The sequence below is a fragment of the Nannospalax galili genome, unplaced genomic scaffold, assembly GCF_000622305.1.
Source record: "Nannospalax galili isolate Female #2095 unplaced genomic scaffold, S.galili_v1.0 scaffold800, whole genome shotgun sequence".
In the NCBI taxonomy this organism is placed as follows: domain Eukaryota; kingdom Metazoa; phylum Chordata; class Mammalia; order Rodentia; family Spalacidae; genus Nannospalax; species Nannospalax galili.
In genome coordinates, this window is record NW_008347125.1 from 2,589,155 (window position 1) to 2,616,571 (window position 27,417).

Consider the following 27,417-nt stretch of genomic DNA (forward strand, 5'->3'; position numbering starts at 1 on the left):
GGAATATTTAGTGGAAATGCTGGTAAAAATGTTTTAAAGGAGTGTAGCTTAGATAACAGCAATGCAACAGTGTTCATTTCTTGGTTTCAATCACTCCACTGTGTTACTTAAGAAAATGGTTTCAAGCCAGGCATGGTGGCACAGGCCTGTAATCCAGCAGAGGCAGGTAGATCTCTGTGAGTTCAAGGCCAGCCTGGTCTACATAGGGAGTTCCAGCCCAGCAGAAGTTACAGGGAGACCCTGTCTCAAAATGACAATAAATATATAAATAAATAAAGAAAATAGTTTCTTCTTCGGGAATTTGAGGATGAAGTCTTTTGGGGCATGCCAATAAATTCCTCAGGGATGGCTCAGAGAGAAATGTATAGATTTGCAGAGAAAGAAATGATAAAGCACAGCTACCATCTGAAGGATCTAGGTGAAGGGCACAGAGGAATTCTTTATATAGCTTTTGCAACATCTCTGTGGTTCTGAAATTAGTTCATTAATAAAAGGTTAAAAGGGTGAAAGGATGGGGAGAGAAGCCTTAGCAAGTAGATATTCTTGGTCTCTCACAGTTACTCTTCCTGCCCAGAATAAGGATGCATTGCTGGAGACAGAAGAGCCACAAAGCTAGACAGCCACAAAGAAAGCAAGTCTAATGCCTTGTCAGGCTGCACAGATGTAACTTGGAGTCAGGTGATAATCTAGGGCTTCATCCTGCACTGCCCACCTCCAAGTTATCTGGGACACTCTTTGGTGTTCTGTTGCAGTGCACAGTGATCACAACACAGATAGTAATTAAATAATCTGTGCTACAGGGTTAGGGGTATAGCTCAGTGGTAGAGCACCTCCCTGCATGTGTCAAGTCCTGGTTTCCATCTTGAGCATCATTTAAAATTTTTTTTCCCCAAGGACCTAGTTTAAAAGTGGCAGGGTTGCAATGAAAACTGAGGTCTGCTAGGTTTGCAAAGAAAATGTGCCTTTCTGATCTACACCAGGCCTCATTCTGTGAAACAGGAATAAGAATTTCTAGCAGTCTCAAATGAGACATACACCAAAGAGAGGATCTATGGCAGGGCTTGGTGCAATGGGGAGAGATTCAGATGTTTGCTGAGTCAATGATTCAAGAAGCCAAACACATCTGTTTTGTTTTTGGTATTCTGGTACCGTGAGCTATTTCAAGTACTGGGGAGAAAAAACTATGTGGGTGATACTCTAGCCGCAGACAATAGTCAGCAATTTCATTCAGTTTCTAGGATCTTGCTCAACATGCTAGCCCCTTCCTCCAGTCCTTCCTAGAATTCCTTTCACCATCTTCAATCAGCTTCTACAACTCTAACTCCAGAGGAGGGAATGGGGAAGGGTGCCATGAGAGAAGTCCTGTGCACAATGTGGCTCAGTGGGTGGGGGATGACAAGATTTTTGCATATAGGAAGGACCGCTCTTCCCAGGCTGGCAAAAGAAAGCCCAAATTGCTGCAGCAGGCAGCTCTAGCCAGAACTGAGCAGAGACCCAGAGGCCGAGCCTCTAAAAGCTCCAAGCAAAAGAGCAAAACTGCAGGCAGTCACTGAATGCCAGCCAGATCCTCCCCCATCACACAACGCCGGTTCTTCCAATGTTGATTAGAATCACTAATACATGCTCAAAAGAAATGTGTTAAACATGTCATTGCTCTGCTGTGTTTAAAACGGTATGAATTCTGAATGGATGAAAACCAAAGATCCTGATATTTACCATACTATCAAATTAATATAAAATATTCATTTTGCTCTGGCCCAGGCCTAGGCTAGCAGCACCCTCCCAGGAAGTGGAAGGGCCATGGCAGTGACCTACTGAGACTTTGGATCTCAGGAGATGGGGGTTGCTATCGTGTTTCTTTCTTTCTTTGTTTTCAGATAGGGTCTTACTATGTAGCCCTGGCTGGCCAGAAACTCACTATGTAGACCAAGCTGGCCTTGAACTTAGAGAGATCTGCCTGTCTTTGCCACTAGAGTGCTGGAATTAAAGGCATGCATTATCATGCCTGGCCTTTTTTTTTTTTTTTAACATTTATAGAATATAATTAACCAATCATTGCATTGTACTTAAATTGAAAAATCCCTTAAATTTTTATTTATTTTTATATGTTTGAGTATTTTGTCTGCACGTAAGGTGCATCCATGTATAAAATGCCTATGGAGGCCAGACAAAGGTTATCAGATACCTTGGAACTGAAGTTATGGACAGTTGTTAGCCATCATATGGGTGCTGAGAATCAAACCTGGGTTCTCTGCAAGAGCAGGCAGTGCCCTTAACCACTGATCATCTCTCTAGCCCTGTAGCCCTGGTTGTTTTGTTTTTTTTTTTTTTGAATTGTGTGTGTGATGTGTGTGGACGCACCTGTACCAGTGTGCTTGAGGAGATAAAAGAACCACCTTATGGCTCTTTCCACAAGGCCAAGGTGGCAGTGCCTTTGGTGCTGGACTCCCTGAGCTATCCAGTGCCATCCTTGTCACTGTGGTGACGCCTACATCAGCTGTAGTCGTGACAGAGTAGATTACCCTTCTTGGGACCCTCACAGGCCACAATGGCTAGGTAACCCATATCGCCACCACCTTGCAGTTCCCAGACATGATCCTGTCTGTGTTTCAAGACAACATCATCATGTGGAAGCTGGCCAGGAATGAGACCAACTATGGCATACCCCAGCATGTTCTTCATGGTCACTCACACTTTGTTAGTGATGCTGTCATCTCCTCTGATGACCAGTTTGCTTTCTCCTAGGATGGAACATTGCACCTCTGGAATCTCACAGTGAGCACCAACCACCATGAGACTATCTGTAAGCCATACCAAGGATGTACTGACTGTGGTCTTCTCTGACAACTGGCAGATTGTATCTGGATCCCAAGACAAAACCATAAAGTTGTAGAATACTCCTGGGTGCTAGGATTAAAGGCGTGGGCCACCACGCCAGGACCTGTATTTTCTTAAAAATGGAACTACCTAGAGGATACATTTTATAAAAAGGCATAGACTGCCTTGAAGATAAAAATACAATTCAAGGCTGGGCGTGGAGGCAGAGGCCAGTCCCATCTACATAATAAGTTCTAGGCCAGCTGGGGCTACATGGAGACCCTCTCTCAAAACAAACAAAAAATACAATGCAAATTAAATTATTTTTTTTTTAGGGGAGAGATCGAATGCAGTCCCCTACTACCACAAATTATGCAGTTGAGTTTCTCGCATTTGGGGAAATCACAGGGGTCAGCAGAGCCCACGTGCAATGGATAAGCCTCACCCTAGGAAACCACCTTCTTGGTCATAGTGTCTCCCCTGCCAGGTAAGTATTAAATTATTATTATTATGATTATTTTTGATCTTTTTGAAACAGGGTCTCTCTATAGCCCCAGCTGTAGAGCAGGCTGGCCTTGAACTCAGAGATCCACCTCCTCTGCCTCCCAAGTGCTGGGACTAAAGGCGTGAGATACCACACCTGGTTTTTATGTTATATTCTTTTTTTTTTTTTTTTTTTTTTTTTTTTTTTTTTTTTTTTGCACAGAAAGGAGGATCTCTGTGAGTTCAAGGCCAACTTGGTCTACATAGGAAGTCCTAGGCCAGCCAGGGCCCTGTCATAAGACCTTGTCTTTAAAAAAAAAAAAAAAAGCAAGATGAGCTGAGCTGAGGACTCCCACTTCTTGCTTTATAGGTAGGCTCATAACTCAAGGTCAGTCAGAACACCTCAAACCCTGGACCACAGGAAATGAATTAATACAGGGCCACGTGACCCAATCAGATTCAGAGACCTGGGAAGCCTTTGGCTGGGATTACTGAGAAAAAGATGTGGAATTCTTCCTTAATGAACTTGGACTTGGGAGACTAGGACTACAGGTCTTGGCAACCACTTTGACCCACTATGAAGCTGAGAAGAGAAACCAACAAGAACAGAGTTCAGAAACAGTGCAAGCCCAGATCCTGGGGGAGATGTCTTGATGGCTCAGATGATGAACTTGGACTTGGGAGACTAGGACTATAGGTCTTGGCAACCACTTTGACCCACTATGAAGCTGGGAAGAGAAACCAACAAGAACAGAGTCCAGAAACAGTGCAAGCCCAGATCCTGGGGGAGATGTCTTGATGGCTCAGATTAAGCCACATTTGAAGGAATAGACTTTTTAGTAGCATAAACCAACCATACGCCCTATCTTTATATGTTCAGTTGTTAAGAAAATGATAATATGGGACTGGAGAGATGGCTCAGTGGTTAAGAGCACTGGCTGCTCTTGCAGAGGACCCGGGTTCAATTCCCAGCACCCATATGGAGGCTAACAGCTGTCTGTAACTCCAATTCGAGGGGATCCAATGCTTTCTTCTGACCTCTGCAGGCACTGCATGATACAGGTGCACTTACACACATGCAGGCAATACACTCAAACATAAAATAAATAAAATATATATATATATATTTTGGTCTTTTTGAGACAGGGTCTCCCCAGCAGCTCCATATGTCCTGGAACTCACTATGTAGACCAGGCTGGCCTCGAACTCACAGAGATCTGCCTGCCTCTGCCTCCCGAGAGCTGGGATTAAAGGCATGCACCACCACGCCCAGCAATAAACAAAATATTTTAAAAACTGATAATACACACAAGGATGATCCAAGTCTTATTGCAAGCTTTATCACTAAGCTCTCACTATGTTTTAAGCATTATTATCTAATAAAATCTTTAAAAAAATATATTTTTAGGTGCATGAGTGTATTGCCTGCATGTTTGTGAATTCACCTGTGTCCTGCAATGCCGCGGAGGTCAGAGGAGGGCTTCAGATTCCACTGGAACTGGAGTTAAGGACAGTTTGTGGCCATCATGTGGGTGCTGGGAATCAAACCTGGGTCCTCTGCAAGAGCAGACAGTGCTCTTAACCGCTGAGCCATCTCTCCAGCCCTATCTAATAAAATCTTACAAACAACTACAGAAGGTAAGTAATAATCATGGTTCCTTTTGAAAGGGGTGGAGCTTGGGAAGCCTAAACTTGAGAGCATGTGCAATATCTCAACTATTCCAAGTCCTCACCTTGGTCCCAACTCACATCCAACGCTGTGGCCTCTGAATCTTTTTGTTCTAATCAAAAAGGAAGTATAAGCACATGAAACCAATCAATTAAAGTAGGATGGGGACCCAGCCCTTCCTTGCACCTTCCTCTAAGGAATCCCTGAACTTAAACAATATTTTGAAAAGTGCCTCAAAGCACTTAGGCTGTAGCTCGGCTAGCAGAGTGTTTGCCTAGCATGCAAAAAACCCTGGATTTGATCCCTAGCTCTGCATAGACAGGGCATCACCATGAATCTCAACACTTGGGAGGATAAATGCAAGAGTATCAGAAGTTCAAGGGCATCGTCGTACTACATGGAAAGCTTGAGGGAAGCCTGAGAAACATAAGAATTTGCTTCAAAAACAACAGCAAAAATATATCACATTAGGAAAGGATGAGGAAGCATTCCGTAGATTGATATGGAACAATCGCCAAGCTCCAAGACATGCTAAGTAGAAAAGAGTAGAAAAGACTGCCTCAGTGGTAGAAAGCACTTGCCTAGAATTAGAATGGGTGAGGTTCTGGGTCTAATACCCTGTCCCACTAAAAAAAAAAAAAAAAAAAAAAATGGAAAAAAGAGCAAGATATAGAACAGTCTATATCTTAGCAAGATATATCACATGTAAACAAAAAGAGGATTACATATATATGTGTGGATGGATATACAAAAATGCTTATATTAATTGCCTGAGTGGCCAAAGAATGGTAAGAAATTTTCATATATGCTCTTTTGCATCTTTTTTGTTTTAGCCATATGTGTGTCCCTGGTCTAATGCCAAATTCATTTTGTTCTAAATCATCAAATTACATCATATGAAAATCCCAAAAATTCAATTTAAAAAAATCACTTTGTAGTTAACACTGGCCTTGAACTCCTGATTCTCCTGCTTATTTATTTTATTTATTTATTTATTTATTTATTGGTTTTTTTTTTGAGACAGGGTCTGCTTGTAGTCCCAGCTGTCCTGGACTAGACCAGGCTGGCCTCAAACTCACAAAGATCCTCCAGCCTCTGCCTCCCAAGTGCTGGGACTAAAGGCATGCGCCACCACGCCCAGCTGATATCCTGCTTTATATCAGTTACTTTTCTGTTGCTGTGATAAAAGACCATGACCAAGGCAACTTATAGAAGGAAGAGTTTATTTGGTTCCAGAGGGGCAAGAGTCCATCATGGCAGGTGAGACATAGAGGCAGAAGTGGCCACAGTAGAAAGCTGAGCGCTTACATCTTCAAGCAGGCACAGGAAGCAGAGAGTAACTGGAAATCTGGTAAGGTTTAAGAACTCTCAAAGTCCACTCCCAGTGAAATGTTTCCTCCAGCAAGGCTGCACCTCCTAAAACCTCCCAAAATAGCACCACCAACTGGGGACAGAATGTCCAAATACTTGAAGGCTATGGGGGAATCATTCTCATTCAAACCATCACATTCTACTCCGTGGCCGCCATAGGCTTAAGACCATATAAAATGCAAACTGCATTTAGTCTACCTTCAAAAGTCCTAATAGTCTTTACCAGTCTCAATACTATTCAGAAGTTCAGAATCCAAAGTCTCTGCTGAGACTCAAGGTAATCTCTTAAATGTAAGCCCCTGTAAAATCAAAAGACAAATTACATACTTCCAACATATAATGGAACCAAATATACATTCTTATTTCAAAAGGGAGGAATGGGGGCATTGTGGGGAAATATTGAACCAAAACAAAACTGAAAACAGCAGGACAAACATTAAATTCAGTAGTTCTATGTCCAACTTCTGGCACTTTACTTCCAAAGGGCTTAGATGGCTCAGCCCCTCTAGCTTTGCTGAGTGCAACATAAATCTCTCTCTTGGGCTGGTACCACTCACTGTATGCAGCTCTTCTTGGCAGATGTATCATAGCTCTAGCATCTCCAATATCTTGAAGGTCGCCACTGCCAACAAGACTTCAAGTTCACAGCTTCACACAATTGCTTGTTAGAGTTTTCTTTACACAGGGACACCCCTGCTGTATACTGCCTGGCCTTGGGGGCTCCCTGAAACCATGGAGGAAGAACTGATGATCCCTTCATTTTTGTATCTTTCATGCCTTTTAAAGCTAGCACCATGTGAAAGACACTGCCAAATTCAGCTGCCAGCTTAGGGTGAACCTTGGCTTGCTTCATGCATATTAAGCAGCTTTTCTATGCTGTGATTTTCTAGGCAGAAAACCCCTCCAGCATCTTCCTTTCACAAGTGAAAGGTTTAGCTAGGTGTGGTCTTGCCTTGAAAGTACTCTTTCCATTGTTTAAGTGCAAATCTGCAGGTTACTCCTTAATGGCTCTAATCTCCTTATCAAAGAGAGCAGTAGCTCTGTTAGAGTTTTCTTTACACAGGGACACCCCTCCTGTACACTGCCTGGCCTTGAGGGCTCCCTGAAACCGCCTTCAGCACATGCTTTGGAGCCAATATTAATCTTTCTAGTGTTCTTTTTCAATCCAAATTGTACATTCTGCATTTATTTCTGCCCTACTTGCTCTTTTTCATTGTAGATCTCCATAATATTCACCATTAAAAACCATACCATTGATTCAATGTTAAGTCGTCTTAAAATTTTCCTCTGCTGAAGAAATCAGTCCATTCCTTTGCAAACTTTGCCTCAGGCAAGCTCTTAGCCTGTGGGAAGACAGCAGCCAGATTCTGCCAAAGCATCCCTGTTGCCACTTAAGTCCTTATTTGGAACTATTTTGTTCTCAGCACTACTTTCTTCTAGGCTCCTACTAGAGCTGCTTGTTAAGCTCTGTTTGCAGCATTCAACCAATTTTATAGTTCAAGCTTCCAAAGTCTTCCACATTCCTCCAGACACCCACATGGTCAAATTCTTCACAGCAACCCCCCACTCCTGGTACCAACTTCTGTATTAGTTATTTTTCTGTTGTTTTGATAAAACACCATGACCAAGGCAACCTACAGAAGGAAGTTTATTTGGCTTACAACTCCAGAAGGGCAAGAGTCCATCATGATGGCAGAGGTGGTTAGAGTGGAAAGTTGAGAGCTGGCATCTTCAAGCAGGCACAAGAAGCAGAGAGTGACTGGAAATCTGACAAAGCTTAAGAACTTTCAAAGCCCACCCTGAGTGACTACTTCTTCCACCAAGGCTGCACCTCCTAAAACCTTCCAGAACAGCACCATCAACTGGGGACAAAATGTCCACATACTTGGGAGTCTATGAGGGACATTCTCATTCAGTCTACATGTCTATTACATCCCAAGTGCTGGAATTACAGCCAATGGTAACTAATTTTGATTGTCAACTTGATTGAATTAAGATGAACCCGGAGTTGAGTAAAACACACCTTATATCTGTGAGGGCACTTCTAGAGAGAATTTACTAACAGGGGTGAGCAGCACCACCCTACAGGCTGGAGCCATGGATGGAATAAAGGGTGGAAAAAGGAGAAAGCCAGCTGTCCAGAGCAACAACATTTCTTTGCTTCCTGGCCACCATGTGAGCAGTTCCACTCTACCTTCCCCATCATAGACTGAAATCTCTAAAACTGAGCAAAATAAATAATTTCCTCTCAAGTCATATTTGCCAAGTGTTTTGCTACATGTGACAGAAAAGTCTAACTAACCATATGAACCTATCACTCTCTAAAAGAACAAAGAACATCACTGCATTAGCATAGTATATCATACTCAAAGCAAGGTATGCTGGCTACAGGGGGGCTGAGATAGTTTTTTCAATGGGCTGAGATCTGATGGTAAAAATGGAAAGTGCTTCCTTCCACAGGTGTGATAAAAATTATTAATTTAATCACTGAAGGCCACCAAAATACTTATAAACAAAATTTATTATATTAGTAAAATTTTCAAGACAAGCGTGGTATGTGAATGTAATCTCAGCACTCTGGAAGTAGAGGGAAATGAATCTGGAGTTCAAGACCAGGCTCAGCTACATAGTAATTTGAAGCCCAGTCCAGCCTGCATGAGATCTTATCTCAAAAAGAAAAAAATAAGGCTAGGCATGGTGAAGCATGCCTTTAATCTCAACACTCAGGAGGCAGAAGCAGGTGGATCTCTGTGAGTTCAGGGCCAGCCTGGTCTACATAGCAAGTTCCAGGCCAGCTGGGGCTGTCTCAAAAAGACCAAAAAATAAACAAAAAAAGAAAAAAGAAAAAGAAAATAAATAAATAAATAAATAAATAAATAAACAAATTCTGAGGACTCTGGTTCAGACTCGACAGAGGAAGTCTGGCTGTCATACTATGCTTACTAACAACTGTAGACTTTTTACTTCTATGTAGGCAAGTCCACAGTGCATGGCAATTTCCTCTCTTGGAGAATTAGACTTACCAAGTGTGCCCATGGGTCAAATATTGTGCTAAACACTGAGACAAAACAACTCAGAAAAGGACTAGTATCTTTGCTTTCATGGGGTTAGAATTCTAGAGGTGGGGAGGAATGAGCAATAAACAGAAAGAAGTACAAGAATAGCCAGTGCTCGGGCTCTGCAGTTAAGAACACTGGCTGCTCTTGCAGAGGACCTGGGTTTGATTCCCAGCACCCACACAGCAGCTAATAACTGTCCTAACTCCAGTTCCAGGGGATCCAATGCCCTCTTCTGACCCCCGCAGCATTGCACAACAAGGGTGCGCTTACATACATGCAGGCAATACACTCACACACATAAAATAATAAAGGTACTTTTTTTAAATACTATATTTTATGAATCCTATAATGCACATTTTTCCCATTTGATAGAACCTAAAATTAATATGCTTCTGTGGTAGATTGTTTCTTACAACTGGCAGGACTTTTTTCCTCTAGGGCACATTTGACAGTATAATAGGTCCAATGAAGTATGTCAAATATTGTGCATACAGGTGTACACAAGGACCACTAAATGGACTCAGTGCATTTTATATATATATGTATATTAAAATATGTATGTTTATAACTGTATGTATATGTAACAATAATAAAGAGGGCAAGAACTTGAGAGGGATTGTGGGACTAGGAGAGGTAGACATAATGCAAATACAACACTCTATGAAATTATAAAAAAATTTAGGGGCTGGAGAGAGAGCGCAGCAGTTAAGAGCACTGGCTGTTCTTATAAAGAACCCAGGTTCAAGTCCCAGCACCCACATGGTGGCTAACAACCATCTGTAACTCCAGTTCCAGGGGAATCTGACACCCTCTTCTGACCTCTTCGGGCATTGCATGACACAGGTGTACTTACTCACAAGCAGGCAATACACTCATGCACATAAATAAAAAATAATAGCCAGGCATGGTGGCACACGCCTTTAATCCCAGCACTCAGGAGGCAGAGACAGGCGGATCTCTGTGAGTTTGATTCCAGCCTGGTCTACATACTGAGTTCCAGGCCAGCTGGGACTACTGGGAGACCCTGTCTCAAAAAGACCAAAATAATAATAATAACAATAATAATAATAATAAATTAAAGGTATGCACCACCACACCTGGCTTATAAATTATTTTAAAAAAAAGAAGGGGCTGGAGAGATGGCTCAGCAGTTAAGAGCACTGACTGATCTTGCAGAGGACCCGGGTTCGATTCCCAGCACCCACATGGCACTCCTTAATTGCAGTTCCAGGGGAATCTGAAGCCCTCTTCTGACCTCTATGGCATTGTACGACACGGGTGCACTCACATACATGTAGGCAATACACTCATACACATAAAATAAAAATAATAAATAAAATATTTTTTAAAAAATCAAAAAAGTAAAATATAAGAAGTTAAAAAAATACTGGCATACAATGATGTATTAAATTAATAAGAGCTACAAAGACAGGATAAGCAAAGCAGGGGGAGGCAGTATGAGGAGGCTGCAAGTCCCAACAGTCAGGAAAGACCTACATCACATTTGAGCAGACTTGTATGATCACTGCTTTGAGTCTAGAGGGTAAGAGTGCAGGAGCAAAGGCTCTGGAACTTCCAGTCACCTCAAGTTCATGCCCGCCCTTTCTTAGCAGGAAATTATTGGTCAAGTTAACTCTCTGGACTTATTTCTTCATTTCTACTACAGAATAACACTATCTCACATGCTGTCTGTGAGGATTAAGTAAATTATTATTAGGCCAGGTGTGGTGGTACACACTATAATTCCAGCACTAGATGTGGAGGAAGAGCTCAAGACTAACTTGAGCTACAGAGTAAGTAAAATCCTGGCTCAAAATAATATAACAAAGGCCAGATGTGGTGGAATGTGCCTTTAATCCCAGCACTGGGTGGCAGAGACAGGCAGATCTTTGTGAGTTTGAGGCTAGCTTGGTCTACACATCCAGTTCCAGGCTGGCCAGTGCTACAAAATGAGGCCCCCTCTCAAAAACTAACCCAAACTAAAACAAAATATCCAAACAAACAATAATAAACTGAAGATTATTATTATCAGCATTATTATTGTGGTACTGAGGATTGAACCTAAGGGTATCATAACTGTTATGCAAGCTTGTGTGTGGGGGGGTGCGTTTTGTTTTCAGGCAGGGTATAATCAAACTTCCTAGGTATCTTGAACTTCTGATCTGCTTGCCATTGCTTCCTTGAGGTAATGTGGTATTGGGGATCAAACCCAGGACTTCACACATGCTAGGCAAGCACTCTACCAACTTGAACTACATTTCTAGCTCTAAGCAAGCTTTTTTTCCTTTTTTTTAAACTTTATTTTTATTTTATGTATGAGTGTCTTGCCTGCATGTAAGTGCACTCATGTTGTACAATGTCCATAGAGGTCAGAAGAGGATGTTGAGTTTCTTGGAACTGGAGTTATGACAGTTGTTAGCTGCCATGTGGGTGCTGGGCATCGAACCTGGGTCTTCTGAAAGAACAGTCAGTGCTCTTAACTACAGAGCCATCTCTCCAGCCTCCCTCCCACAAGCAAACTTTCTAAGAACTATATCTCCAGCCCAAGTAAATTATTTTATGTAAAGCATTTTGAACAGAGCTTAGCAAATAAAAGCTATATGTACTTGACATTGTTATTATTGATTAGTCATGACGTTTGACAGCTGCCTCATCAATTTATTTTGCTGTATGTTGTTTGGTAAATGGACAGTAATGAATAGTTGTATTAATAATGTCTTGGGACATTGATTTACCAGTAAGTAGGCTTTAAAAATCTGAATGTGAAATCTACCCAATGACTTTATAGACATACACAGTGCCAAAGATCCAAGTGCAACCGATTATGACTAGTAATAATCAGATGCATACAGATTAGAGATGCATTCACCAACATCTCAGTGTTAGTAGCAAAAACAATGAGTCTTTCTGCAAGGAACAATATATTCTAAAATGAAATGGACATTTTTTTAAAGGTTAAAAAACTCATTCAATTTTATGTCTTACAGGGCTTATACTGAGTTCAATATTGTATAACTGTATTAACTGAATTGTGAATCTAGAAACTTGCACCTGCTTCTGAAAGAGATGTGCTCTTGCTCTGGAATGTGTTACTGAATATGTTAAATCTCTGTAATGAAATGCTTCTTCTAATCATGTGGTTATTAAAAATTTTTTTAAAAATCTGAATGTGATGTACTTTAAACACAAATGATCACTTCTACTCATCTCCCTAAGAAGGTATGGACCAACATTTCCCCACCACACCACCTTCCACTTATAAAACAATCTTGTGCAATGATATTTCATTGTTTTTGCTGAGTTTTCCATGAGAAAATAAAAAAGGATTGGCAAAGTCAGCCACTGAAAGAATTAATTTTAACAAAATATTGATTTCAAACAAATGAATTTTATTAGATGCTGTTGTTAGGTTTGGGTTCGGAAACAGAAAATTATTTTCATCTTGAAATTCTAGATTATGGGTATTTTACTGATACGTAGCATGCTTATGCTGAATTTTAGACTTACAAGAGTCAGAAGAAGAAGAAGCCAGGAAATCACAATGTTTTCATGGTTTCTCTTGCTTTCACAAATGGTTCTTAAGAAACTACCATGCTGGAGAATTCTGACATATGAAAGAGTACAAACAGGAAGAACACACGGTGCCTAACTTGTCTCTAAAAATACCAGTGTTAATGGATTAATGATAACCTTCTTCCTAAATATGGAATCATAGGGGTTGAAGAGATGGTTCAGTGGTTAAGAGCACTGGCTGCTCTTGCAGAGAACCTGGGTTCATGGTTCCCAGCACCCATACGGCAGCTAACAACCATCAAGTTCCAGGGTATCTGGCACCCTCTTCTGACCTCCACAGGCATTGCACAACACAGGTGCACTGACATACATGCAGGCAACACACTCATACACATAAAATAAAAATAAAATATTTTTTAAAATATAGAGTTGGGACTGGAGAGCTGGCTCAGCAGTAAAAAGCACTGACTGCTCTTGCAGAGGACCCAGGTTTAATTCTCAGCACCCACATGGTAGCTAACAACCATCTATAACTCCAGTTCCGGGGTAATTCAACACTTTCTTCTGACTTCCACAGGCGTTGCACAACACAGGTGCACTTACATACATGCAGACAATACATTCATACACATAAAAATAAAAATAAAAAATAAAATATTAAAAAAAAAATGGAGTCATGGCTTCTCCCCTCAGACTCTAACTGGGGGACAAATTAGACCTTCTCTGCCTCCTCTTTAGATTGGAAGTATTGAGCAAAACAGAAGCAGGGAAAAGGCCAGGGAACTTGGGTGCCATCACTTTTGTACCCAAGTGTCCATGCCTTCTGCCCATAGTCCTTCCTGCCCCAGGGATGCTATTAGAGAAGAAAATGGGTCAAATGAAGGAAAAGTCATAATAAGCTGTTATGACCTTGCCCACAAAATTTTAAAACAAGACATTTGCTAAAGCTTGTACCTCAAAACAATTTTGTTAAAATGTCAAGGTGTTGTGTTTCAGACCAAATAAAAGGAATAGCTATCTCTAAGCTCCCTCCATCTCAGATCAGACCCTCATCCCTTAGGACAGAATAGAATGAGTTTCAGGAAAGAGGCAAGATGAAGCTGAGGGACTGGGTGAGCTTCTTTGCAGGCATTACTTGGTATTAAAAATGCTAGCATTTATTGGTTACTTTTTTTAGGCAGTGACAAAATGGCCCCATGGAAAATGTCTGAAGCAAAATGTCAAGCGCTGGATTTTAATGCAGGACACTACTTAGCACACAGTATTTTTGACAGTAGTAGCCTGCCACTCTCTAAGTTGCCCAGGTTTAAAACTTAGGGACTAAAACATGCTCTCACTATAGACCATAAAGTATGTGTTCTATAATTCACAGGTAGAAAAAAGAACCCCTTCCTTAGCATAATATTCACATATTCACCCAACAATTTATTCATTTATCCTCAAAATCATTTTTTATGAGACAGTGGTTAGCAATAGATACACAAATGGCAAACAAGGTTCTGTTATTAGGCTTGGCTTAGCAAGCTAATTTAATTCAGTCCCCATCACATATTACACCTGCAAAGTGATAGCATGTAGACATGCATCTTGATTTCAAGGAACTCGTTCAGATAATGCCAGAGGTGAGGCTTCAGGAACTAGCAAAAGTCTTCCACATGAAGAAGGGAAGGACATTCTGAGGCAAGAGAAAATGGTCAGAGCTCATTAAGGGAGGCAGGAGCCTGGGAAGTAGGCAGAGGCCAGAGAGGCATGCCTGCCAAACTAAGGAGTTTGGATTTTATTACACAGACCGGGAAACACTGGAGAATTTATTTATTTATTTGTTTGTTTATTTATTTTTGTGTATTTGAGGCAGGGTCTCCCTGTAGCTCCAGTTGTCCTGGAACTCACTGTGCAGACCAAGCTGGCCTTGAAATCACAGAGATCCACCTGCCTCTGCCAACCGAGTGCTGGGACTACAGGCCTGCGCCACCAACCCTGACTCCATTGGAGAATTTTAATACAAGGACTGACAGGGACAGATATTTTCTACTTGGGCTCACCGAGGGTGCACTGAGGGAAGCCAGCACTTAATGCAGACAAATTGGTTAGGAGGAGGCTGTAATCCCAGTGAGAATGATAGGAAGACTATAAGTCATATCAACAGGCAAAGAGGATGCAGTGAGGAGGGGTTTGAGAAATATTCAATAAATAGGACTCATACATTTGACTACTGATGAGACATGTGGGGGTGGGAACCCAAGTCTTCCCAGTTTCATCCTTCTGGTTTAGGTATTTACATAAAGGACCATGGCTGGGCATGCAGTGGAAGTATACGGATTTTTTTTTCAAGGGAGGCTGGTGAAGATATGAGTCCAGTATTAAACGTCGCATCTGAAACGAATGGGGAATTGAAACGGAGAGGCGCATGAGTCAGTTAGTTAGCTAATTAAACAGCTTTTCAGTCTCAAGAAATTACAAGACTATTCTAGAACCATGTGTACCTGGCAACCTCATTTCGAAAACAACAGGTAAACTGATTTGGAAGAACTATGTTTTTTGCATGTTTAAAAGAGAAACACTGAAAATGCAGTAATTGAGAGTTAACGACAAAACATAATGTTACTGATTACCAAGCTGACGCTTTGAAACAACTGATTTCTTACTAGAGTAAGGTAAATATAGGCTCGATGGCGTTCCACCTCACAGCACTTGAAAATTAGCGGTGTACCTGCTATTTAGATCTAGGAATTCTTTTTTGGCTGGTTTGAAGAGCAAGAGCTGAGAAACGCGCCCTCCAGTGGCAGTGGAGTGAGAGGTCTCTAGCACCCCTTTTGCCACCAAACAAAGCCCTGAAAAGAAATGCAATCTACAAGGATCCGAAGGCCACCAGCTCGTTCCGCTAAACCGAAAAATCAAACGAAACCTCCCAGGGGCCAGGAGCCAGGAGCCTCCTTACCTGTCACGTCGACCAACGGAAAATTTCACTTTCGGATCTACAAAATAAGCCCTTGGGTTTGATAGCTTGCAGATCGTCCCGCTCAGCTACAATTAAACACCCTACAAGCCAAAACACGTAACCAAATCCGATCCTCCCCAGCCGACAGGGCAGGGCTGTGACCACGTGGGTGACCGCGGCCAGCAGCAGCGAGCGGCGCAAGGCGGGGGTGGGGGGGTAGGGGAAGGCGTGGCTCTGCGGGGGAGGGGGAGCGCCCGGGGTGGGCAGTGGGCGGGGCCTCGCGGACCTAGGGCTCCCTGCTCTCCCCTTTTACCTTCGCCCTTCGAGCCGCCACGTAACGCCACGTCCCCGCGCATGCGCATCGCGGCTGGCGGCGGCGGCTGTTTCCGGGCTCTGGGGGCTGGAGCGGCTGCTGAGTGGGTGGCGGTGGTGGCGGAGGCCGGGGTGCTCGGAGCGCGGACTCCGGGGCCAGGCCCTTCCTGGGGCGAGGGAGGCTGTGTTTTTCTTTTCGCTGAGGGGCTGGTGAGGCCGGCGTCCGAGGGGCAAGATGAATTTCCTCCGCGGGGTGATGGGGGGTCAGAGTGCCGGACCCCAGCACACCGAAGCCGAGACGGTGAGAGCAGCGGCGGGACTGGGGCCGGGCGAGGACCGGGATGGCTGGGCTCCGCGCGCCTTCCTTCCCCTCCGGAGGTCCTGAGGTCACCACGCCCGGGCTGCCGCGGCGGCGCGCCCTGCGGTGACAGCACCCGCCGTGGGGACTGCGGCCGAGCTGCCGGGGCCCCTCCCTCGTTCCCTTTAACCTGCCGGCTGGCCTCACTCTGAAACCCTGCTCTGCGAAGGCTGAAGGAGGCTAGAACCCAGCTGTTGGCCAGGGCATGTGGCTAAGAATAAAATGATATTCCTTGGGGCACAGAGCCACCTGCTCCTGTCCCATCAAGGGGAAGGACAATTGTTTTGCTAGTGCTGTTAGTTCAGTTCCCTCTTTGGGTTCACCCAAATATGTCGTGGGGCCAATAACCCTTGCACGATGTAGAGAATCTCGCAGACCGCTCTGGGGACTCATCTCGTGCTTTCCTTGTGACACATTTGTAATATTATTTTAAAAATATTATTAGAGACTGAAAACAGTAATTGACAGTTTTGATTTTAGGTTTAGGATAACTGTGAAGTTTGGTTAAAGTCCATTGGAAATTACTGTAGATGACACGTTTTTTAAAAAATAAAGTTATTTGGCAGTGCTTTGTAGTGAGACCCTGTCTCAAAACAAAAAACTTTATTTGAAAATATTTTAGATTCACAGAAAATTGACCAGCTATGACATTTTAAAGATAAACTTTGGTGGGTTTTTTTGTTCTTTTATTCTTTAATTTTGTTTTGTTTTTCTGAGACAGGCTCTCCCTGTAGCCCCAGCTGTCCAGGAACTCACTATGTAGACCAGGCTGGCCTCCCGACTGCCGGGATTAAAGGCGTGCGCCACCACACCCCGGAACGATAAACTTTGGATAGTTATGAAGAAGAGCTTTGTGGATCATGAAGGGTTGTAATAGCTGTCATTTGTCAGGCTCTTCCTCTGTGTTAGATACTATGCTGATCTTTTTATCTTCCACGCACTGTGCAAGATAGGTGATTTTGTTTTCACTTCACAAATGGAGAGAACTAAAGTCACTTGGCTGAAGTCTTAGAGCTAGAATTCTAAGATGTAGATAGACTAAGCCTTCTCCTAAGCCTAGACCTTATTGCTGATGCCTGTATTTCAGGTCTTACATGGGAATTTGGAAAATTATGTAATATTAAGCTCTCAGTCTTGGAGATAGAGGAGGGATGGGGATTGAATTGAAGGCCTTAACACATGCCAGGCAGATACCCTACCACTGAGTTGGATTCCCCACAGCAGGTTAGAACTTTTTAAAGTAGAAGCTGAAAGCCATCAAGACTTTGCTTCATTTGAAAATCAGATCTCCTCTCCCCCAAGCATCTGGCTCCACTTGTCCATTCCCACATAGCAACAACGCGGTGAGCTACTGTTACTGGAAAACCAGGTACCCTCCAGATTACCATAGTCACAGCCCACTTCAGCTCTTCTCTAGTTTGTCTGGTATTTGCACTGTCTAACTGAAACACCAAGTTTTGAAGGTTAGAGCTTGCTTTCAAGTCGTACCCTGATTTGAATCCTGTTTTCTATGTGTCATTGAATTGGACAGGTGAGGAAAGGCTAACACTTTATAAATGAAAAGAAAAAAAAAGTGCCCCTCAAGATCTGAGACTTAAATGGAATGCCTAATAGAAAGTTTGGCCTTTAGTAGAAGCTCAGTAAAGGGTCTAAGGGTAGTCTTGTCTTTATAACAGTAAATACCTGTTTTGTTTTGTTTTTGAGGCAGGGTCTCACTTTGTAGTCCTGACTGGATTGCTATGTAGACCAACCATGCTGGTCTGAAACTCACAAGATATCCACCTGCCTTCCCAGTGCTGATCATGCACCCTGACCAGAAAAATGCCTCCCCCTTTTTTTTTTTTTTTTTTGTCTTTTTTTTGAGACAGGGTCTTCCTGTAATCCCAGCTGGCCTGGAACTCACTATGTAGACCAGGCTGGCTTTGAATTCAGAGATCTGCCTGCCTCTGCCTTCCCAGTGCTTATTGTTTTAATCAAGGGTTGCCTGGCACAGCAATCTCTGTAGAAAAGGTGGTGGTGAGGTCAAAAGAGTATCAGGTTTTAAAGCTGGGGTCACCTTCCAGATCATCTAGGTTGGGCTTCCTCATTTTACATTCACCAAAGCAACTTATTCAGTACAGAGCTGGGACTAGAAGACTTTGATTTAGTCACTGTGCATGGAACAACATAGTTTTTACATCATTTCAAATTGATGTTCAGTGTCAGCTCTATGTTGAAATTGAAAAGAACGTGAGAGTCCTTGTTATTGCTCAACTTTTTGTGTACTCAGAATTGAAAAAGTAAGTTTTTTGAGAAAATCAGTTTACTGAGTTGTAGTGTGAATAAAGATTGTTTCACCCTCTAATTCTATCTGGAAGTACAGCCAGGACCCACAGGTCACTAATATAAAAGAATTTATAGAGCATCAGCGGAGTGCATAGTATAATAGTAGATGTTTTAATTGGTAATATTTGCTTCTCTGGCCTAGATGTTTGACTTAACAGAGTTTTGAACCTTTACCTTTTATATTATCTACTATTATGTAGATAATATTATATTATCTACTTCTGTCTCTGCAAAATAAAAATTTTTTTTTCAGAATAATTTTCCATTTTTTCATTTTTTTTCCCAACGGAAGGCCTCTTTTGTCTGAATTCCACCTGTTCTTCAAATCTATTGTTAGTATCTTCCCTGATCTGCACCCCTAACTTCTTTTTTGCCCCACAAACTGCAGCTAATCTCTTTTTCCCATTGAACTACCTCTGCTTTATAACTAAATGAGCATGTCTTTTTTTAAAGATGTATTCATTTGTGTGCGTGTGTGTGTGTGTGTGTGTGTGTGTCCTGAGCATATGTATGTACTTCACATGCATGTAGATGCCACAGAGGCCAGAACCCCTGAAACTGGAGTTACAGGTGATTATGAGCCACCTGATGTGGGTGCTGAGAATAGAATCCGGGTCCTTTACAATAGCAGCAGGTGCTCTTAGCCACTGAGCCATCTCTTCAGTCTTAGATGAGCATGTCTTATTCTGCCATTTGTGTGTACCCCTACTTTGTGCCTTCCTACCGTTTCTATAAATGTCATCCCTCTAAAGAAAGTGTCTTCTATCAGGGCTTAGGTGTGTTTCAATCTTTGTTTTTCTCTAGTAGATACATGCTCAATAAATATTAAAAAAAAATAAGTTATATTTCAAAGAAATCACAAACATATAACCACTTACAAATATTAAGTAGTAAACAATATCTTTTTAGAACTTTAGAAACCAAAGTTGTGGGGTTTTTTTTGGAGACAGAAGCTCACTATGTAGCCCTGGCTGGCCTAGAACTTGTGTAGACCAGGCTGGTCTCAAACTCATAGAGATCTGCCTGTCTCTGTCTTTCAAGTGCTGGGATTAAAGGCGCTCATTGTGCCATCATGGCCAGCCAGAACCAAAGTTCTTGATTAATTGAAGTCTGTTGTATCACATTTTTTTACTTAGGGATTTTCCAAATATACTGATTACTTTAACTGTTTTCCTACCTTTTATTTTATTTTATTTATTTTCTTCATTTTGTGTCTGTGTGGGGCTGGGGTGGTATTGCTAGTTTTGGTGCTAGAAATTGGACATAGGGCCTCGTGCATGCTAAGTAAGCACTCTGACTATTCTACACCCCTCATTCATAGTTATTGTCTTCTAAGTGTGGCAAGTTATATTACTAATTAATTGTTTTGTGCCTGACTTTTCATAGTCCCAGTTAAAGTAACATTGTACTTTGTAGTAAGATCTTTTTCAGAACCAGCCAAGTAATAAATATTTGTATCACAAGATTACCAATAATTCTATGAAATACTGGGTATTTTAAATCCAGAATTGCAGCCATATTAAAGTTTTTATATTTTAATTCTGACACTTTTTATTTTATTTTGTTTTCCCTTGAGGTAGAGAAAGACTCTTATCTGGTGATTGGTCACCTTAGCCTTGACATACTTTGCTGGATACAAAGAGACATTAGAGTAAAAGCCCACTCATACTTATGAATGCCCACATGCTCTTAGTTTCATCTACCTTTCAACCAGTATGCTCTTTTTCTTTTTTTTTTTTTTTTTTTTCTTTTTTTTTTTGAGACAGGCTCTCCCTGTAGCCCCAGCTGGCCTTTAACTCACTCTGTAGACGAGGCTGGCCTTGAACTCACCAAAATCTGCCTACCTCTGCCTCCATACCCGGTTCAACCAGTATACTCTTTAAAAGGAAGTTTCTTGAAAATGCCAAAAGAAATGTGAAGATACTTGATAAATCAAAGGGGTGTTTTCTGTTTTCAAGCAGGATACTGAGGCATGGAAAGTGGCTAACACAAAAAAAACTATACAATTACTATATAGTGTTATAATGTCTTTTTTTGGATTAATTTTGGCCAGCTGCCTTGAAAACAAAAGGGCTAACAGGATAAGCACAAGTACACTTTTTAAATTAAATTTACAGTTTGAGCAAGCACACTTTCTAGTGAGTGCTCAAGCACATCGTGATGTGCTCTAAAACTCCTATTTGAGTTCATGCTTCATACTCTAATTAGTAACTAGGTCAGTGTCTTAATTGGAATGTATTTTCACTCTTGGCTTGGCTTGCAGTACGAGTGTCAGAGAAAACCAGGATAGTGAGTAGCCTCTGAGTACTTCTATATTCAAGCAAAGATGTCATTGTTTTGTTTTCTTTTCAAGACAGGGTCTCTAGCCCAACCCCACCCTCTGCCTCTGCCTCTGCCTCACTAATGTTGGGATTAAAGGCATACACTACCATACCTGGCAAAGATGTCTTCTTGACTTCTATTAAATACCACATGCCTTTAAAAAAATTAATTACATAGGTTATTTTAGGCTCCTTTAAAAAAAACTAGAATATGGGACTGGAGAGATGGCTCAGTGGTTAAGAGCACTGACTGCTCTTACAGAGGCCCCAGGTTCGATTCCCAGGACCCATATGGCAACTAACAACCATCTGTAACTCCAGTTCCAAGGGATTTGATGTCCTCTTCTGGCCTCCACAGGCATTGCACACATGCGACATACTTATATACATGCAGGTAAAACTCTCATAGGTAAATAAATTTAAAAAATTAAAGTGTTAATCACCTTTAATTTGAAAACCTTTATAGCGTTAGTTTTTACATATATTTATTGGTGGGGGAGGCATGTATGTGTATGACCTGTGTGTGAGAGTATGGTTTACAGGCACCACCATGCAGGTGTGGATGTCAGAGGACAGTGGTTCTGTCTTTCTACCATGTGAGTTCCAGGGATCAAACTCAGGACTTGGCAGCAAGCACCTTTACCTACTGAGCCATCTTACTGACCCTATAGTGTTAGATGTTAAGATGCTGGAGTTTGTGATAGGCTGTTTGGTAGACAAGTTTCATGATAGTCTCTTGTCGAAAGGTTGTCTTTTTGAAAACCAGTTCATTTGTAGAAAGCATGGAGAGTAAATTAAGTAGTCAAGTACCCAGGCAGATTTGTATGTATTGTAGTAGAAATGGGTTGTGTTGGATTTGTCTACATAGATGTTCCTGTTTCGGTTTGTAGTGTTCCCACATCCTTTTTTAGGTGATGCTAATTTAGGTCATCTGAAGATTAGGTTGGCTTTTATTTTTCTTTATAGTCTTCTCGGTTAAAGAGGTGGATATGAAACGCATCTCTGACTTTTTTTTTTGCAGTTTAATAACTGATTTTTTTTGGGGGGGGGCTTATTTTGAGACAGGGTCTCCCTGTAGCCCCAGCTGACCTGGAACTTGCTATGTAGACCAGGCTGGCCTCGACCTCACAGAGATCTACCTGCCTCTGCCTCCTGAGAGCTGGGATTAAAGGCATGCACCACCACGCCCAGCTATAACTGATATTTTATACTGTTAACACATTATAAATGAATTGTTGGTTGGCATGAATTCTTTTATTCCTACCATAGGTAGTTCTCATTAGAAATTCTCTTTTAGAAAGATACACTTGTGTAATATCATAAAATTAAGTTGCTAATAGGTGTTTAAGACATTCTTGCTGAATAAATGATTGAATGGCTAGTTTTAATTGCTATTCCTTTATTTTTTATGTCAGGTAATTACCAAATACTAACAAAATTTTAAAAGTTTTATTAGAAATAGAAAATACTGCAGTCTGTATTATGTCAGTGTCTTTGTTTTGTTTGAGAAAGGGTCTTCCTCTAGCCTCGGCTGACCTGGAACTCAGTATGACTAGGTGGCCTTGATCTCACTATGTAGACCAGTCTGGCCTCAATCCTGGAGATACCTCTACTTCTACCTCTGCTCCACCACGCCTTCTTAGTTTGCCTGTTCTTAGTGGGGTTATTTATCTTTTTCACCTTTTACTTGCTAAATGGAATTGTGAATCTCAGGTGGCAATTATTGAAAACAAAGAAAACTGGGTGTGGTGGCACACATCTTTGATCCCAGCGCTTGAGAGGCAGAGGCAGGCAGATCTCTGTGAGATCAAGGCAGGCCTGGGCTACATAGTTAGTTCCAGGCCAGCTGGGACTAGGGCTACCAGGAGACCCTCAAAAAGACCAAAATTAAAAAAGAACATAACCTAAAAGTTGGCCAGAATGTGTTCACACTTCACATCAGGGTGCAAGGAATTCTCAGGAAGTATTCTGTGTGGACAGCCACGTGTACAGCGGCTTCCCATATCCAAAAGGAAGTCCAGATGAGCAGTTACCCAGCAGTGAGTTAGTTCTCAAGTGAGGAGTACATGGAGTGATGGTCTGTGAGATCTGCAATTTCTAAATAGAAACTAAGCATGCTTAGTGCTACAAAAATTTTGCTTAGTGTTATCAATTGAGAAATACAGATTTGTATTTTAATGAAAACATGACAAGTCTATGGGATTTGTAATGTGTGTAATATGTTTTTCTTTCATTTGGTTATAGTTGTTTGTAAAGAGGAGTAACATAACACTTCCTTGTAAAGAGATCACTTAGAAGTCTGTCATCCTGAATATCATTAGGAGTAATAAGACCTCTAAATAGCAAAAAGAGGAGTTGCAAAGGCCACATACTCAAACATTAGTTTGCTTGACTCTTAAAATGGAGACAAATAAAAATAGAGCAGACACCCAAATTCTTAAGATTATGACCATAATCCTTCAGTGATGATAAAACTTTTTCTTCATCAGCATCAAACAATGAGTAGAGAGCATCCAAGCATGGAAATTTCTTTTGGCATAGGGTCTTATGGCTAACTTTGAACTCCTGATCCTCCTGCCTCTAACTCCTAAGTGCTGAGATTATAGATGTGTGCCACCATGCAGGGCTATGAAAGAAATCTGTTTTTGTTTTTTGTTTTTTTTGGAATAAAATCACTTTATTTTAATTAACTCACAAATGAAACATAATACAACTGGTTTAAGAAGGCCAAACACTTGCCCAGCCCCCAACTCCACACATCTCACTGAACTATCCTGTGGGCACACTCTTCCACAGCCATTCTTGAGCAATGGAGCTGTTAAGAACCAGGTTTACTTGGTTCACACTACCACTATCAGTTACATTTTTACACTAAAGTTGGTCAGCAGAGCCAATTTTCCAGTTCTTCAGCTAGAACTTCTTGATTAGAGAAGCCCTCCATTTGCAAGTCTGCACTGCTTTAGCACCTCATTGAAACCCTCACAGAGTTTGATGTCACTCTGCTTCTGGGCACTCTCCAGAACCTGACCTCAAGGCAAGGGCCACCAGACTGCTGCTCCATCAGCTGGGCTCCCTGAGGCTCCTGGTAAGTGATGTCAGGCTTTGCAGGCTCAGCATTACTACCTCCACTGAAGCCTCCAGTGATGGCATGCCCCAGTGTGTGCCCCACTGCAGAGCCCACAGTCACACCAGCTGCAGTGCTTGCCATTTGGGCCATCAGGCCTGGCTGCCAAGGTTCAGGAGGTGGGCTAATTGCAGAAGGTGGGGCTGCTGCTGGAGGCTGAGCTACAGGGGGTGCTGGCCTAGGAATAGGTTTCATCCGAGTGGCAAGGCTGGCTGGAGGGGGCACCCGAGAAGTGTGGCTACGGCTTCCACATGGTATGTTGAATATGGCTGAACCCAACGTCTAGAAACACTAAACTGCCAGAAATCTGTATTTTTTAAAAAATATATTTTTATTTTATTTGTATGAGTGTATTGCCTGCATGTGTGTAAAGTGCACCCGTATTGTGCAGTGCCCTCAGAGGTCAGAAGAGGGCTTCAGAGCCCCTGGAACTGGAGTTATGAATGGTTGTTAGTCACCATGTGAGTGCTGGGACTTGAACCCCAATCCTCTGCAAGAGCAGCCAGTGCTCATTAAGAACCATCTCTCCAGCCCCGAAAAATTTGCGTTTTGACACATGTCCAACCAGAAGTGGAGCTGAAGCTAGGGTTAAGTCCTACATGGTACTAGATCTAAGTACTTCAAAAAGTGATAAAAATTCCTTATCTAGAATCTTAATACTTCGTGTCTTGGGCTGAGAAGTGGCAGGAAATGACAAACAATTCATCATATCCATAGTCAGCTACCTTTGCAAAAATCTGATGAAAGAGGTATAACACTCAACTACTTGGAGGAAATTGAAGTTCTATTTAAACTGAGAATGATAAGGTCCATGCTTTCTAGAGATAAGAGCTTTTCTAATAGTAAAATTTTAAGTAGAAGAAAAGAAAGAGTCAATTTAACAAAATTGAATTTTTTCCATTTTGAAAACTCAATATCGTTATGATGGTAAATGCAATTTAAGCTAGGAGTGATTTTTAAATGTGGATAGAATGAATAAGAAAATAAGCCCAGGCTTAGTGATAGTACTATCTCTGCAACATAGAACGGTGTACATCAGCATAGCCAAGGTTCTTAGAAATTCCACAGTGCAGAAACCCATTGAATTTTACATGACCTCTTGTTTCTTGTTCAGAAATCATAGAAAATCTCAGATCTTCTGGGCGGGGGGCACTGCAAGTTGCAGAAATATAATGTGAAAAACACTGTATGTTTTAAAATACTATTCAGATAAAGCACGTGTAAGCATTTGAGTGATAGGCCAAATTTTCATTTATAGGATCTTTGCCATAACTGTCATTAAAGAGTGCATTGATAGATGATAGATAGATGATATATATATATCTTTTTGAGACAGGGTTTCCCTGTAGCCCCAGCTGGCCTAGAACTCACTGTGTAGACCAGTTTGGTCTTGAACACAGAGATCCACCTGCCTCTGGCTCCAGCGTGCTGGGGTTAAAGGCATGCGCCTCCACACCTGGCTAAAACTGTAGTTTTTAACACTGTTCCCTATTGGATATTTTCATATATTTTCACTGGCTAGGAGTGGTGGTACATGCCTTTAGTCCTAGCACTTGGGAGGCAGAAGCAGGCAGATCTCTGTGAAGTCAGGTCTACCTAGAAAGTTCCAGGCCAGCTGGGGCTACAGGGAGACCCTATCTCAAAACACAAAAAAATCCTGGGGGTTGGAGAGCTGGCTCGGCAGTTAAGAGCACTGACTGCTCTTGCAGAGGACCAGTTTTGGTTTTTCGTAGCAATTAGATAGTGGTATTATAGTGGTAAAATTATGTTATTGTGATTTTTTAAATAGCTCCTATTTCATGCTGCTGGATTTGACCCCTTTTTTGAAAAAGTCCTAATAGGCAAGTTTATAAAGCTCTGATCCTACCAATGATTTTTAAATTTTTTTTATTTTATTTTTTGTGTATGCATGTTTGCCTGCATGTATGTAAGCACACTCATATGTACAATTCCCACAGAGGACAGAAAGAAGCATCCGAATCCCTGAAACTGGAGTTAGAACTGGTTGTTAGCTGCCATGTGGATCCTGGGAACTGAACCCAGGTCTTCTGAAGGAATAGCCATATCTTCAGCCCCCCATTGATTTCTCTTAATTCCTCATCTTCTGTGACTTATTTTTATTTTTTGTCACTCCTTTCTACTTTGTAAGTCTATAGGGAAGAAAAATGATTTCTATAATAAGATGATACTCTCAAAACTGTTAGATTTGTGGAAGACTACCTCAATACCCCATTTGCTGATTTTATTTTTCAAAATTAGATGGTATAAATTGGGGGAGGGGCAGAACTTCAGGATTTCTTCTCTTGTAATGCTGTTTTATTTTTCTTCGACAGATTCAAAAGCTTTGTGACCGAGTAGCCTCATCTACTTTACTAGATGACCGAAGAAATGCTGTGCGTGCTCTCAAATCATTATCTAAGGTTTGTAACAGTCTATAAATTATTGTTTTTTAAGTTGAGTATTAGTTACTTTAATAATATTTTTCTTTATTCTTTGCAGAAATACCGCTTGGAAGTAGGAATCCAAGCTATGGAACATCTTATCCATGTTTTACAAACGGATCGGTAAGTTTCTGTGTGATGATTTTTCCTTCCTAATTTTTCATGAACTTTAATTTGTTCTAGATTTGATATCATTATTTCAGAAGATATTTACTAGTAAGTCTGCTACATTTTTACTTTCAGTTGCCATTTCAGTAAACATTTAGTGGACACTGTACAAGCCATAGCATGAAGCGTTAGAGTCGGCATAAAAATGGGCTGAAATAACGATAGCACACACATGTAATCAAAACACTTGAGAGGTAGAGGCAGGAGGATTAGAATTTCAAGGCCATCCTCAGCCTTAAGTTTCATAGCAAGTTTCAGGTCTGCTGGGGCTGACTACATGAGACCTTGTCTTAAAAATAAAAAAGAGATGAATTAACTGCTAATTTTAGTGGCTTAAAATTTTGTATTTGATCAGATACATACAGATTAGAGACGCATGTGCCAACATCTAAATGTTATTAGCAAAAACAATGAGTCTTTCTGTAAGAAACGGTATATATTAAAATGAAATGGAGATCTTTTTTAAAGGTTAAAAACTCATTCAATTTTATGTCTTACAGGGCTTTTATTAAGTTCAA

General features: G+C 41.5%; 1 protein-coding gene, 1 non-coding gene and 1 pseudogene across 5 annotated transcripts in view; 1 reads left to right on the plus strand and 2 right to left on the minus strand.

Moving 5' to 3' along the window:
* Nucleotides 1-3,149: 3,149 nt before the first annotated feature.
* LOC115072117 lies at nucleotides 3,150-3,312 on the minus strand. Its single transcript, XR_003851184.1, has one exon. It is a non-coding gene; the product is annotated as a U1 spliceosomal RNA (small nuclear RNA).
* A 12,858-nt stretch (nucleotides 3,313-16,170) lies between these two features.
* Uso1 (USO1 vesicle transport factor) overlaps nucleotides 16,171-27,417 on the plus strand; it is a 98,783-nt gene continuing 87,536 nt past the window's right edge. For 2 of the 4 annotated variants that reach the window (XM_008843492.3, XM_029568523.1), the window contains exons 1-3: nucleotides 16,216-16,463; nucleotides 26,624-26,710; nucleotides 26,790-26,854. In XM_008843492.3, the coding sequence (XP_008841714.1) occupies nucleotides 16,398-16,463; nucleotides 26,624-26,710; nucleotides 26,790-26,854 (218 nt within the window). In that variant the 5' untranslated portion in view covers nucleotides 16,216-16,397. Of the gene's footprint in view, nucleotides 16,464-26,623; nucleotides 26,711-26,789; nucleotides 26,855-27,417 lie in introns of all 4 variants that reach the window. The other 2 variants (XM_008843493.3, XM_029568521.1) reach the window with 2 other exon arrangements.
* On the minus strand, nucleotides 24,038-25,005 carry LOC103742463 (annotated as a pseudogene).